Source organism: Fringilla coelebs, assembly GCF_963513975.1.
Source record: "Fringilla coelebs genome assembly, chromosome: 14".
In the NCBI taxonomy this organism is placed as follows: Eukaryota; Metazoa; Chordata; class Aves; order Passeriformes; family Fringillidae; genus Fringilla; species Fringilla coelebs.
Genome location: NC_140040.1, coordinates 3116600 through 3130486, shown reverse-complemented (window position 1 = coordinate 3130486; position 13887 = coordinate 3116600). Strand labels below are relative to the sequence as shown.

Here is a 13887-nt window from a genome sequence, read left to right as displayed (position 1 = left end):
ATCTTGTTTTTAAAACAGCAGAACTACGTGAAATGAATGGAATGACTATTAAGTGAAATCGAGTCAAAGTCTGTTTTTCTTGAATTGTTTTTCGCCACCCTCAAAGATAAATATCTTTACTAGGTATTTGTGCCCAGCTGGCTGCTTGTACAGTAAGGGAAAGATCTTTGGAACATTTTATTATGAAAGTGTAAGTACCTTTTAATAGCTCCTGGATGTAATTTGTGGGAGTCAGTGGGAATGACAGAAATGGGAAATGCCAGCCGTTCTGCTGTAATTTGGCTTTCCAGACTCTCCTGTTGTGGTGCTGTAAAATGCTGCTAATAAAGATTATCTGTGTTTTCCTCATCTTGCTGTTGGAAAAAGGGACAGACCCTGGGGAGGCAAAGTGGTTCCAGACGTGATTTTGTCAGGAATTGTCCTTCATGTGCACACCAGGGAAAGTGAGGGATGAGCACCAATAGGCAGCTCCTGCAAGGATCTCTTTGCTCCTGTGGGCAGCTGTCATCTGAAAAGAAACTTTATATTAAAAAACATTTAAATTTTGTAACTAAGTAATATTTTGGCCTGATCTGCTTGATCCTAAGTTAGTTAGATAATTTATAAATAAAGCATAGCACCATTTTCCCATCAAAACTACTTTTTGGGGTGAAGGAAGTTGGAAGATAAAAGGGGGTTTTTTTGGGGTAAAATCAGGTTTTCTTTCCCTGTTCCAACTGTTGGTGTGTGACTGCATCACCCCTGATGTGTCTTTGCCCTGGAAATTCTGTGACTGCAGACACCCAACCACTCCAAGTGGCGTCAGCAGAAATATTTTGGGTTTGAATATTTTCTCGAGAACTGGAAATATTTCAGGCTGGTCACTCACTTCCAACACTGCTTTTCCTCTAAATTGTATTTAAATGTATGGTTTTGTTATTTAAAAAAAAAAAAAAAAAAAGAAAATCTTGCTATTCAACCAGGCAGTGCTTAAAATAATAGTAATAAAAGAATCTGTACTGGGAGAGGAAGATTTAACAACCAGATTCCAAAGGAGTGTACTAAGCTTATTTTCCACTTGGTGCTCTGGTGGTGGTTTCATTTCTCCTCTGTTTTTCACGTAGCACTTGGGCAGCATTGCTCTGTGAATGAGATTTATTGGATTCATGTCACACCCCACTTATTTATCTCTCGTCAGTCCTCCAGCATCTGTCGTGCTGCTATCCACTATGGAATCCTGGACAACAAAGGAGGGCTGGTGGACATCACCAGGAAAGGGAGGACACCTGCTTTTGTGAAATCCACCAGGAATGGTGTGGAGTCATTCAGGTACTGCCCTCCCCAAAAACTGCTGGTAATACCTTTAAATACAAGCAGATGTTCAGTCATTGTTGCTCTCTTTTTATTTTTTTTTTATAATTTTTTTTGTTTGCTTGTTTTACAGGAAAAGTAAACCCTCGAATGCATTCATGGTTTCCAAAGTCACAAGTAAGTTTTAAATGTTGAGGGGGAAAAATAATATTGTTACTGGGGTTTTATGGGGCGCTTGAAAACATCATTCCTGTCAGGGCTCTTTTTTAATTTTCAGTGGTTGTGTCAAATGGTTCTGTGCCACCACCAAACCCTGGAGTGGTGGTCTAGGGTGATCAGAACCTTAGGGTGACAGCCCACCCACCCTGGGAAATTCCACCACCACCCAACTCATTTTCCTGGGGGCATCTAAGAGGAAGGTAGAGAAATAGGTGAAAATGGGCCAATTCCAGCAGCATCTCCTGCTGATGGATCATGGTGGGGTCCAGACTTCAGCTGCTGAGAGTGAAGGGATGAGAGCTGAGCCATCCATCTTTGAAAGCCTCAGTCAAGTGTCAACACTTACAAAAACTGAAAAAAAAAATAGTGGCAAATGTCCTAGCGCAGTAATGTAATGAAAAACACAAAACAGGTGAAATTAGTTTTTAACAGTGAGCAGTCACATTTCTGATGGGCATATAAATAAACACTGCTCTGCTTTTTAAACAATGCCCACTTTCTGAATATCTCTGAAAAATTCCTCCAGTGCAGAACAATCCTTTTGCTGAGATCCACCTGAGCCCCTTTCAGGGAGAACTGTAGGTGTCAGGATATTTGGGCTCCACATCTGGAGCTGTAACAAACCCAAGTGCTGTGGGTCAGCTGCTTGTCTCCTCTGAAAGCTGTGACCTTTCTAAGGCCACACTGTATTGTGGTTGTGGGATTCCTGCTGGAGAGCTGCTCAGCCCCATCCTGGGATCCTGCTGCTGGAGCAGCTTTACTCCTGGCGCTCCCAGTTGGACAAGGGTCCCCCCAAATGCACTGTGTGACTTGTGTTTTCTGCAGCAGCCTGAGCTTTTGGGTCTGATAATTTGCCTTTCCACATTTATCTTGGCAGCACAGACTCTGGATTGTTACACCACAGTAGCTGAGCTGTGCCACTTCAAAAAGCCAGCGAGCCACTGCCCAAGGTAACACAAATCTGCTGGGTTTTAAACCTCTGTCCTAAGGGAGGGGCAGCTTAATAGAGGTGCTGAGGGCCCTGAATTTGAGGGCTGCTGGGAGAAGAGCTGATCATACTGGTTGAACTGGAGGAGGGGGTTGGGGATGGCATTTCCTCCCGCCACCATGCTCTTCTTGGCATCACTGTAGAAAATTCACTTTATGTTTTTTGGTTGGCTTCAGTAACATGTCAGCCAGGCTGCACAATTCTGTCCCAGCACACTGTCATGTGTGAGCGTGCAACTGCACACTCTTTGTCTTTTTGCTTCTGCATTTGCTGGGTTCTGGATGTGGTTTTCCTTTCCACCTCAAAACACGGAAGAGCCTTGTTCCGGAAACTGTGCAGGAATAAGTGACAGGGCAGAGGGGCACAAACACATGCAGAGATTTATGTGCACAGAATTGAGCAAAAATACAGGCAGTCCCCCTTGAAAGGGTCCTAAAAGATCAATCCCTCTTCTGCTGGTCGAAACCCCTCTATTTGCAGTTCTGCAGCAGCAACCAAATGTCATCTGAGGGGAGCAAGTAATCAAATTCGCTGTTGCCACCTGCAGACCAGATGCAGGCACTTGAAATCTCCCAGGAATGCAGCTGGCCTTCCTGTGCAGCCCTGCTCTGGAGAGTCACCCTGCATCCCTTGTTTTCCAGGATTTACTGCCCAGCCCACTGCAAGGACGAGCCGTCGTACTGGGCGCCCGTCTTCGGCACCAACGTTTACGCCGACGTGAGTACAGAGCCCTCCCTGCCCATCCTGACTGCCCTGCCCCAGAGCTGGGCTCACTCTGCTCTTCAGGGGAGAAATTCCAACCCTCTTGTGGTTATTCCATGTGGGGATAGGCAAAAGGGGGTGAAAGATGGGGTCAGCAGGCTTGGGGAGCCCTTTTGGTCTCCGACACCGATTTTTTTGGAAGGACTTGGGTGTGTCACTCCACAGCTCCTTGAGCTGGGTTTGGGGAGCTCTTCTGCTGTCCAGCACTGACTCCTTCCTAAAGAATTGGTCATGGCCCCTGAGGTTTGGTCACGTCCCTTAACCTCCCCAAGCCTTTGGGCTCTGGCTCTGAGATCGTGGTTGCACTTGTTTACCTTTGTAAAGCATTTTGGGATTTATAGATGAGCACCAAAGGGCTTTCACTCCATCCCATCACACGATAGAGTTGACAGAAAAAGACCTCTCTCTCCCCTTTCCTGCTCTTGCTGGGAGATGAACAGCTTCTGAGCAGCCAGGACAGAGCTCAGAGCAGTGGAAAGAAAGAAAGAAAGAAAGAAAGTGTGTGAGCTGGTTTTATGGGTTTGTTTTTCTGAGCTTTGCTCAAGGGGATGAGCAGAGACTTGATGCTAAAACTAGGCAGAGTCATTTTCTTGAAATCTCTTACCATTAGGCCTCTAAAAACTGTGTCTCGATGTTTTTCCATTTGTGGGTGCCTGGTGATTTTGGATTTTTTCCTCATTTTCTCTTTTCCATTGGGGGCTGTGCTCAGGAATGCCAGCTCCCTGGCTGCCCTGTAGCCTGTAGGATCCTGGTTTAGAAAGCCTGGGGGAGCAGCCAGCAGATTGTGGACCCCCAGCTTCAGGTCACCCTGGAGCTTTGCAGACTGCTGAGAAAATCCATCCTGCAGGAATCATACAGTAATTTGGAAAAGCAATTTTGAAAGCAATTTTAAAAAAGACCAAAACCATACTATTTTTAATTTTTCCTCAAGACCCATTTTTTTGAAGGAAGAGCTGCACAAACAGGTCATCCTGGACTAGCTCACAGGCAAATCCATGGAGCAGCTGTACCTGCCTCCTGCATGCTCCCACCTGCAGGAAATGGGAAATAGTTTTCTGTTTTTTACAGAGGACAAACCTCCCTCAGATCACCCCTGAACAGGGCCTGTGATTACAAAGGAATGAGGTGAGGAGCAGCATCCCAGGCTGGCATTGCACTGACGCAAAAGGATTAGTGTCCTTTAATGAACCCATTTCCTGCTCTCCCTCCTGGGTATTGTTTCATAAATGGGGGCTTGGGAGAAAAACAAAAATCAAGGAGAATAAAAAACTATTTGGCTGCTTCCTTGAGGGTTTGGTTAACCTTTTTTTGGACTCCTGTGCTAGCAGGGTGATGTGGAGGTGGCAGGAAAGCACTGAGGTTGGTGGCACAGCAGGTGAAACCAGCTGGGACAGAGAGTTTGAGGTGTGGTGCTGCAGGGGGAGAGGTGGGATGCTGGGAATGCTCAGAATGGGAAGTTGAGAAGAGAAATAACCTCACCACACAAGGAGAATTTGGGGAAAGGTTTTTCCCAGGGAGAAAGGCCCGTGCAGGGTGCTGGGAATTAACCCAAGCCCTCTGCTGAGGAATAATTAAAGCAGGCAGTGAGCTGGATGAGACAAGTACTGCTCCTCTGGGAGGGCCTTGGGAAGCCAACTTCATGTTTAGTGTGGCACCTTCATGGCCCTGGGGGCACCTGGGCTCCAAATGAGTCTTCTTAAATAAGCTACCTAAAAGACAATGAAGCATTTATCCCCATTTCCAGTCTGCACTTTGCTTTAAAAAGCAATTCAGGGACTTGTTAGTGGGGAAATTAGTAAGGCTGTGGAGCAGGGACGTAGAGGAGACTTGGAGGTAAATGAATAAAAGGCAAGAAATATGCAATGGTGAAAGTGGACAGGCCTGGCTCTGGGATGATCACAGAGCCATGGAATGGTTTGGGTTGGAAGGGACCTCAAAGCTCATCCAGTTCCACCCCTGCCATGGGCAGGGACATTTTCCATAGAGCAGGGTGCTCCAAGCCCTGTCCAACCTGCCCTTGGTGCTGGAGCTGTGGGAACAGCCAGGGACCTTTATGGAGGTTGTAAAAGAGCTTGGTTGCTTGGGGGAGGATGGAGGGATGGATGGATGGATGGATGGATGGATGGATGGATGGATGGATGGATGGATGGATGGATGGATGGATGGATGGATGATGGATGGATGGAATCCATGGAGGGAGGGATGGATGGATGGATGGATGGATGGATGGATGGATGGATGGATGGATGGATGGATGGATGGATGATGGATGGATGGAATCCATGGATGGATGGATGGATGGATGGATGGATGGATGGAATCCATAGCTTGATGGATGGATGGCTAGATGGATGGCCTGCACAGAGGCAGGAGTTTGTCAGCAGAGCAAACTGAGTTGGGAGTCGGCTCCCAGGAGATATGAACTTAATGATTAAATCAGTCACAGTAGTGAGGAAATTCTGGGTGATTAAGCTCATAGTCAGAGAACATTGTTAATGACCCACTACAAAGTGTGTTGTCATTTTATGGTGTGTGCCCTGGGGCTCATTTCATCAGGAATTGATCTCGGAGCATCCCAAGGGGCTTCACCATGGAAAAGTGCTTTATTGTCCATGCTGCTGTACTCCTGGACCTGGAAGGGAAGGCCTTATTCTTGTAATATCTCATCTTCCAAAAGCTCTGCAATTAATTAATCAAAGCACAGCGTGGCCTGGGACATGAGAGGGCTCTAATCCAACAGAGTGATAAGGGGAGGTTTGGGGTAAATCTGTTGGTCAGAGCTTTGAGGGAGCGGCGGAACAGCAAGTCCTGGAAAAAAAAAATATAACAGGAATGCTTTGAAAGGAACATTGTTCAGGATGTCTCCCAGTGGAGAGTGTTGCAAATTGATCCAGGACAGTTTAATTTTACGAGCCAGTTTTAGATTTATAGATTTCCCACCACATATTAGGGGAAATTCACTGCATATCTTCCAAACACAGCATTCCCTTGCTCCATTGACCATATATAGAAGCAAAATACCAAACCAGCACTCAAAACTCTGAGAGCTGCCAAGAGATAGGCCATCCAAAGTGATAAATATATATATAGGGGACAAGAGCTGCCATATATGGCTGTGGCAGGGAGGCAGCATGGGCTGCATCCTACTTACACAACGGGAGCAGTTGCACTTGGCCCTGGTTTTGTGGTACTTGGATTTTTAGCAGTCAGGGCATTTCTGGGCTTGGGATTTTCACCTGCTGCAGTTCGCTGTGCAGAGTTGGTTTTTCCTTTCTGTTCTTCCAGCTTGCTGTATGTAAACCCTGCAGAGAGCTGATGGCCAAGTTTACACTATCCCTCAGCCTTCTCAGCTTTTGCTCCCTTTTCCTGGATGCTTTGGGGGCTTAGTCATCAGTTGTTGCTGGTTTGTGCTCCTCCAGCTCCTCTGACTCTGCACATCTGGGATGTGCAATGGAGAAACCTTGGTCTTTCCAGAAGTGTAATCTCCCTCCGCATTTGGTGTTGTTTTATGGGGCAACACCCATCCAAAAACTACACCAGACAAAGTGGACAGCCCTTCTTTCTAGGAAAGACAGAAGGATGTGAGCTGTCCCAGATAATTAGTGATCATTTACCTTAATTTAGGAGAAGCATTTGCTTTCCAAGCAACTGTGTGAATAACCTGAGATCTGCAGAGAGTTTCACCTCAGAGACTTCTCTGGTGCAGTCCCAAGAGGCACTGGCTGGAAAGTTGTCCTTAGTTCAGTCTTGGCCCTGGATAAGGTGAAGAAGTGTGGCTTTCAACTGAACATTGGGAAAGAATTGTTCCCTGTGAGGCTGGAGAGGCCCTGGCAGAGGTTTTCCAGGGAAGCTGTGGCTGCCCCATCCCTGGAAATGTCCAAGGCCAGGCTGGACAGGGCTTGGAGCAATCTGGGATAGTGGAAGGTGTTCCTGCCCATGGCAGGGGTGGAACTGGATGAGCTTTGAGGTCCCTTCCAACCCAAACCATTCCATGATTCTGTGATGATCTCACAGGGGCAGCTCCACCTCAGAATGATGGAAAATCTGATTCTGATGGTGGATCCTCTTTCACCCAGGGATTACGACATACCTGCCAGATCTAGTCCCTAGTTTGTCCAAAAGAGGGACAAAACTATTTCATAACTGTGTCTTTGTCTGTTCCCCATTTTTCTCGGTGTTGATAGAATCAATAAATCTTTGTAAATAAAATATAGACAGTGCATAAGTCAAAACAATTCAATATTTTTCAGAGCTCCAGTATCTGCAAAACTGCAGTGCATGCAGGGGTCATTTCAGATGAAAGAGGAGGCTTTGTGGACGTGATGCCTGTAGAAAAGAAGAAAACCTACGTGGGCTCCTTAAAGAACGGCGTCCAGTCAGAGAGGTGGGATCTCCCTCCTTTGTATTTCCCTCTCCTTTCCCAGTGTTTTCAGCTGCCTGGGACAGTCAGCAGATATCAGCTCGACAGGCTGGTGGCTTGGGAAGAAGTGACTTCCCAGTGTCACTTGTTGTGAGTTGTGACAGCCAAGCAAATGGAGCGTGCTGTCCTGCTCTGTCCTCCCCCAGCCAGGAGCTGCGCTCAGGCTGCTGTGAAATGCTGTCAAGCTTTTCACAAACCTTGTTGGATTTTGTCACAAGTCCATGTTAATGCATTTTCCTGTGTGTTTAACACATCAGGAGATTAGCACAGGTATTTTCAGTTCTCAACCCGGGTCACGATTTGGGTTTTGTAATTTGGATTTCCGTTCAGTTCTGGGGTGTGGGATTCATTTGTATTTATTGATTCATGTCCTCTGTTCTCTTTGAAACAAGTCAATTAACCTCCTGAGACACGACCAAACACTTTTTGAAGATGAATTTGCCACCCTTGTAGGTATTTTTTCTAGTCTCTCTACGGCCAACTGTGCTGGTTTCAGTGACCAATTGCAAATCTGTGCTTCCAAAATCCTGCACCTCCTCAGCATCTCAACAATCCAGTCCCAGATCATCCAGTCCTCCCTAATTTGAGACTTCACTTCCAACCTGTTATGTGATTTTTCAGATATTGGTGTGATTTCTCAGGGCTATCTTCACAAGTACAGATTTTCCCACAGTTAGGGGGGTTTTTGGTCACTGCTAACTCTGTCTGCTCTGTGCAGTACCTCTTTTATAAAGACCATGAGAAATTCTATCAAGTATTCTGCTTTTATTCTAACAATAGGTATTCCAGAATGCTTTAGAGCATCTCAAGAAATAAAAGCAGACTGAGACAGGAAAGCTGTAGCTGTTAAATATGGGGCTTTTCATATGGATTACCAGGGTCAGCATTTTCCAATTGGATAAATTGGATTTAGGTGAAAAACCTCCTGCTCATTTGAACTTTTTTTATCTCAGTCTTGCTTTCACTTATATTTTTTACTAAAAGACAACTTTTTACTGGGATGGCAAACTGTGCCCTGGCTAAGAATAGATCCCACCACTCTCAGGGATGAGCAGTGTGAGCAGCCAGTGCTGATCTGAGGGGTGAGGGAAACCAGAGACCTTCTCACAGGTCTCTGAAGGTTTGGAAAGTTTATTTACACTCTGCAGTAAGGAGCAGCCTCATGCTGTGAGATCCACCAGACAGGGGAACAGCTTTTCCAAGATTAGGGTGAACCCTCACCCTTTAGGACACTGGAAATAACCTTGAGTAAAGATACACACCCAAACAGGTGTGGGAAAAGTCTTCCTTTGGGATTTACTGGGTCCTTACACTTGTTGCAATGTTTATCTTGTGGGAATATGAAATTCTGTATTTTTCCTGGGTTTTTTCAGTGCTGTAGGACCTGGGAATAGAAACACCCCATTTCCCCATGCACACAGCCACCCCAAGCAGCTCGGAGTCAGAGCAGCTGGGGACACCATACATCCAGGAATATCCATATTTATTGTCATTTAGCATGAGCTGATGGGGCCATTCCTACTCCCAGCACTAGGAGCCAAGCCAGACAGGCCCTGGGAATCTGCCAGCCTATTTGACAACAGGTTTTTTAGGAAAACATATTCCTCTTTATTCCTGAATCTCTGCACAAGGGAGCACAGTGTTCCTTGGATAAAAGCTAGGGCTGTAACAGAGTCTGTTGTCTTCCAGCTCCTTTTTTTTTGGCATTAGCACTACAAATTTGGATTGAAAACCTAAAAAAAAAGGTGCAACCGTGGATTTGTGCCACTTCTTTTCCATCCTTTATCTTTCCCCTGCTCCTGGCAGGAAAGAGACAGGAGAAATTCAGCACTGCCTGTTTGGGTTCTGCGGTGAATTCACTTGGTTCATTCCATGTTTGTTTTCTTTTTTCCTTTGTCTCCAGCTTGAAGAACCCTTCAGATGGGAACGCCTTCCGAATCTTTGCTGTGAAGCAGTAAGAAACCCCCAGGGAAGGTGCAGGTTCCTTTGGGAGAGCTCTCTGTTGATCTCCAGAGACACCAAAGCTCCTCTGAACGGCATCAGCTCTGCCCGTACCCTCCTTGCCGATCTCCTTCAGGGAATTCCAAAAGAAAAGGGGAAAAAAAAGGAAAACCCCAAAAAAAGACCCCAGGTTCTGACTCAGCTGTTGGCATCTCATCGCACCCGTGCAGCGTTGTATCTTTTTTGTCTCGTGTTTTTTGTTTCTCTAGGGGCATTCAGCGACCATAAACTGTTCTAGGTTTCGTTTTTGCCAGAGGTGTTGCTACACAGGACGGTGGTGGCTCCACGTGCAGCAGATTCAGGGATCTCAGCCTGGCCCTGGATGGTGTTTTTAGGGTGTGAAGCTTCTCCTGGGATGGGTGTGAGGATGAGCAGACTCGGGAGTGAGCAGCTGCCCAGGCGCTGGACACTTGGAAATGAGAAACTCATTGAAAAATGGCATTGTTTGGGGAGAGGATGGGCTTTGACAGAGTGATTTGGTGTGTGTTGGATGGTTTCTGTGCAAAAAAAGCCATGAAAAGTGGTGTTTCCCCACTGAGGTGACGTGCAGCAGCGCTGCTGTGTGAGGCTGCTGGGCACCTCGAGTGATGGGGTTTGGGGATGTTCTTGGCAGCCAAAATTGAGGTTTTGTGGGCCTGGAGCAGGGTGTAAAATGGTGGCAGAGATCCTCACTGCAGAAAATGAGGCCACCAGATCATCCAAAGAGCAGGTTTGGTGTTTGCTGGTCAAACACTCCCAGGTATTTTGGCAACCTCTGAGCAGTCAGAGAATTGAGGCTCCTGTGCTGGCACATCTCATCCTATACTCCACGCCATAATTTCAGTTAAATGCAGTGTATTGGTTTATACAGCAGTGCTGGTTGTTTTATAGTAGTTGAGTAGTGATAAAATTAACCTTATTTCTGCTAGGAATGGTTGCATCTGTAGGAAACAGGTTCACTTTCCCTTTGTGAAGCTCCTTGTGGTGTGTGCAGTTCTGAGACTTTAAAGATGCAGCATAAATTGGGGTAGATTAATTTTTCCTGTCCAGTTTGTGAAGCCAACACATCCCCACTTCCAGTGCAAATGCTGTACCTGTGAGCATTTGATATCCAGGACGGTGGGTTTTGCAAAACTAATAAGGTGTTATAATGGTGTTATTCCATATTTTGATATTTTTGTCTTGACATGCACCCAAAAGCATTTCAAAGCCAAGAGAAGGGCTCAGCATGAGCTGCCTTTTTAAGGCAGAAGGACCTTCTCTGCTGCACATAAGAAATGAATTTTTATGATTGGTCTAAACACGGTTCTGGTGGGTTTTTGATACACACACATGAGGTTCTTCAGTTTTTGTAAATGTGCAGTCCTCCTGTTCAATAACTGAATTGTAGTGTTAGATAACAAATGGGAGAATATTTCCCTCTGTTTGGCAGGTGTTTCACAGCTGCTCTTAGGCCCAGAACATGTTTGGTTTAATCTAGACAGACATAAGCATTTATAAGATTAAATGCTTTAATTCTGTAAACACCGTGAAATCAGCAAGGAAATGACATTTAAATGACATTTATCACTCAGATTGTCCCACCACTGGAATTTATTTCTCCATAAAATCCGAATTTGGAAAGAAACCTTTTGTAAAACCTGAAATTGGAGCTGCTTTTCACTTGTCTCCAAAGAATGCTGCACAGAAAAGCTACTTTTGGGGCGGATAGAGAGAAGTGACCCTTTGTGTCATCTTTGTTTATGTAGTATTGTCATCCAAGGTGTACAGTATTGACTTTAGATAGGGAAACCGAAACATTTCCTTTTCTTACTAAATAAATTGATGTTAAAACCAGCTGGAACATATCCTAGGAAAGCTGCTGGTTGGGAGCATTTGAGATGTTGGCAGTGAGGAGAAGCTCCCCCGTTTCTGCCCGCTGTGAAGCGTTGGGGTGAGCATGGTCTGGTTCGAGCCCATCCAACACTGCAGCAAGAATCTGGGACCAAATCCCAGAATCCTGGGCCAAATGGGCTGGGAATGGAATTGGAGAGAGCGAGAGGTGCAGTCAGGTTCATGGGGACTGCAGGAGCCCATAAAACACCTCGACTCTAGTGTGGGATCCATGAAAATGACGGATGGAAGGTGGTGGAAAGGACAGTGAGGGCTCTTGGAGTAAAACCCAGGGGATTACTGAGAGCACATAAAAATCCAAACAGCTGGGGATGTACCTAGGTGACAGAAAGGGGACAGGGGAAGGGTTATTATTCCAACAGAAATATCCTAAAATGCTTAATTCAAGTTACAATTGCGTATTTTTATCTTCAGCCAACTGGTTTGGATTTTTAGAAACCGATGTTAATTTAAGTCTGTATCTGTTTATTTTTGTATTTGTTGTACAAAAGAGAAATTGTGACTTTACTACACAAATATTTTTCGAGGTCCTGGGTGCTATTAATTTAAACATACCTCCCCCAGAATTAGGGGTGATCAGGTCCTCCGAGGCAGTCGTGACCTATCAGTGACTCGCAATCGTGTGTGCTAGCTATTCATGAATAGGTGGGACAGTACCAGTTCTTTAGCCAAATATTGACAGATTTTATTTCTGATACCAAGAGCATTTCTCAGCCTGCTATATTTCAGTGCAGCTTAAAGATGCATCACGTCTGTATCTCACCAGGCCCTCTCCTCCTCAGCCCCAGCTCAGCAGATCTGTGGGCACCTGAAGCATCCAGGTGTAGCCAAAGCTGGTGCTGCCTGGTTGTTCTTTTCCAACAATTTGGGGGTTGGAAGCAATGGCATGGTCATTGCAGAACACCTGGCTCAGCCCAATCTCCAGGAAACACAACCAGGGTGAAATCCAGAGCCTGTGCTGGTGGGGCCTTGGCTCCACTCATTCCTTACCTTAAGACTTCCAGCCAACAGCTGGTTGAGGAGGCTCCAGTTTGTCACTTGTGCAGTCTAAATATTTAGGGCCAGTTCATAGAGTTGCTTTTCCTTTTTTTTTTTCTTTTTTTTTCTATGAAAAATGGTGTATTTTACTTCCTATGTATAAAAGTTACTTGTAAATTTTTGTGTGCCTTTGCATGTTTTCCAAGGGGCCGTGGTTGTTCATAAACTAGATTTTTTTTTTTTTGTCTAAATACAGAATTGTAAAATATCTTTTCCTCCCTACCCTTCCATTTTCTTTTGATTTCGGAATTATTTGTGAAATAAAACCTTCCTGGAATGAATGCTTCCCTTGTCTTTAATGCTCAGCCAGAGTTGGGTTGGTGTTTAGAAGAGCTATTTAGGATTAATTCTGGGGACTAGAGTCCAAGTGAGATTGGGATGTGAAAAGCCTGTTCCACAAACAAATGAACTGCCCAGTACCCAGGCATCAAAAATAAGAGGGTATCCTTAGTGAAACATACTGAGAGTAAGGGAAAATCACTGCCTGTGTTTGAGTCCCTGCAACATAAGGGCTGAATTAGATTAATGGGTTGGAAATAGTGTTTAATGACTTAGTGCTGAAAAATACAGTGAGGTGAACTCCTCCCCACCTGAGCAGGCTGGTGTGAATTGTACCCTCATTTTTTGAAAGGAAAAGTACTCAGATTTTGCAATTCCCTTTGAAATTTTCTCCAGGCTCATCCTTGCTGACAGCACCACAAATCAAACCAAGATTTTTCCTGGTAATCCAACCCCATTTGGTTAAAGGAGCAACACAGGGAGGTTCATAACTCATCCTCCAGACAATGAGCACCAGATGGGTTTTGACCAAAAATGTAGGCTGGGCCATGGGATGGGCTCCTGATTGACCAGGCCATGAAATTTGTGTTTTTCATTACCTATACAAGAGGATTAATGCTAAATCCAGAGCTGTTTGCTTTACTTCAGGGCTGGGCTGATGCAGTTCTGGTTGAACAGTATTTCCCTGTAAATCCCAGCCTAGGACTGATGAGATAACCTCATTATTGCCCCACCAGTGATTTCTGTCACAGGCAAGTTTCATGGCTCCTGCATGCTCTGCAACTCCAAACTGCCCATTTGAATTTACTTTGTGCTCTCCTTCCCCCATTCTGACTGCTGCAAAAATATCTCCTTTGCTGAAAATATTTGGGAAGATTTTCCTAAGTAGAGCTACAAGGAAAGCAGAGAGGGGAATTCAGGAATTCAAGGAAAGCAGAGAGGGGAATTCAGGCTGTTGGTCATCGTGAGGCTGCCTAGAGCATCCCATTAATGGCAACAGTTGTTTGGTATCTTATTT

The 13887-nt window shown here is 45.3% G+C and overlaps 1 protein-coding gene across 1 annotated transcript in view; it reads left to right on the top strand.

Moving 5' to 3' along the window:
- The window catches only part of CRISPLD2 (cysteine rich secretory protein LCCL domain containing 2), a 30845-nt gene extending 17945 nt beyond the window's left edge, over positions 1–12900 (top strand). Inside the window, exons 10-16 of the mRNA XM_084215144.1 lie at positions 124–190; positions 1178–1308; positions 1424–1467; positions 2387–2459; positions 3139–3214; positions 7510–7643; positions 9583–12900. Coding sequence (XP_084071270.1) covers positions 124–190; positions 1178–1308; positions 1424–1467; positions 2387–2459; positions 3139–3214; positions 7510–7643; positions 9583–9637 — 580 coding nt within the window. The 3' untranslated portion in view covers positions 9638–12900. The remainder of the gene's footprint in view (positions 1–123; positions 191–1177; positions 1309–1423; positions 1468–2386; positions 2460–3138; positions 3215–7509; positions 7644–9582) is intronic.
- Positions 12901–13887: the final 987 nt, after the last annotated feature.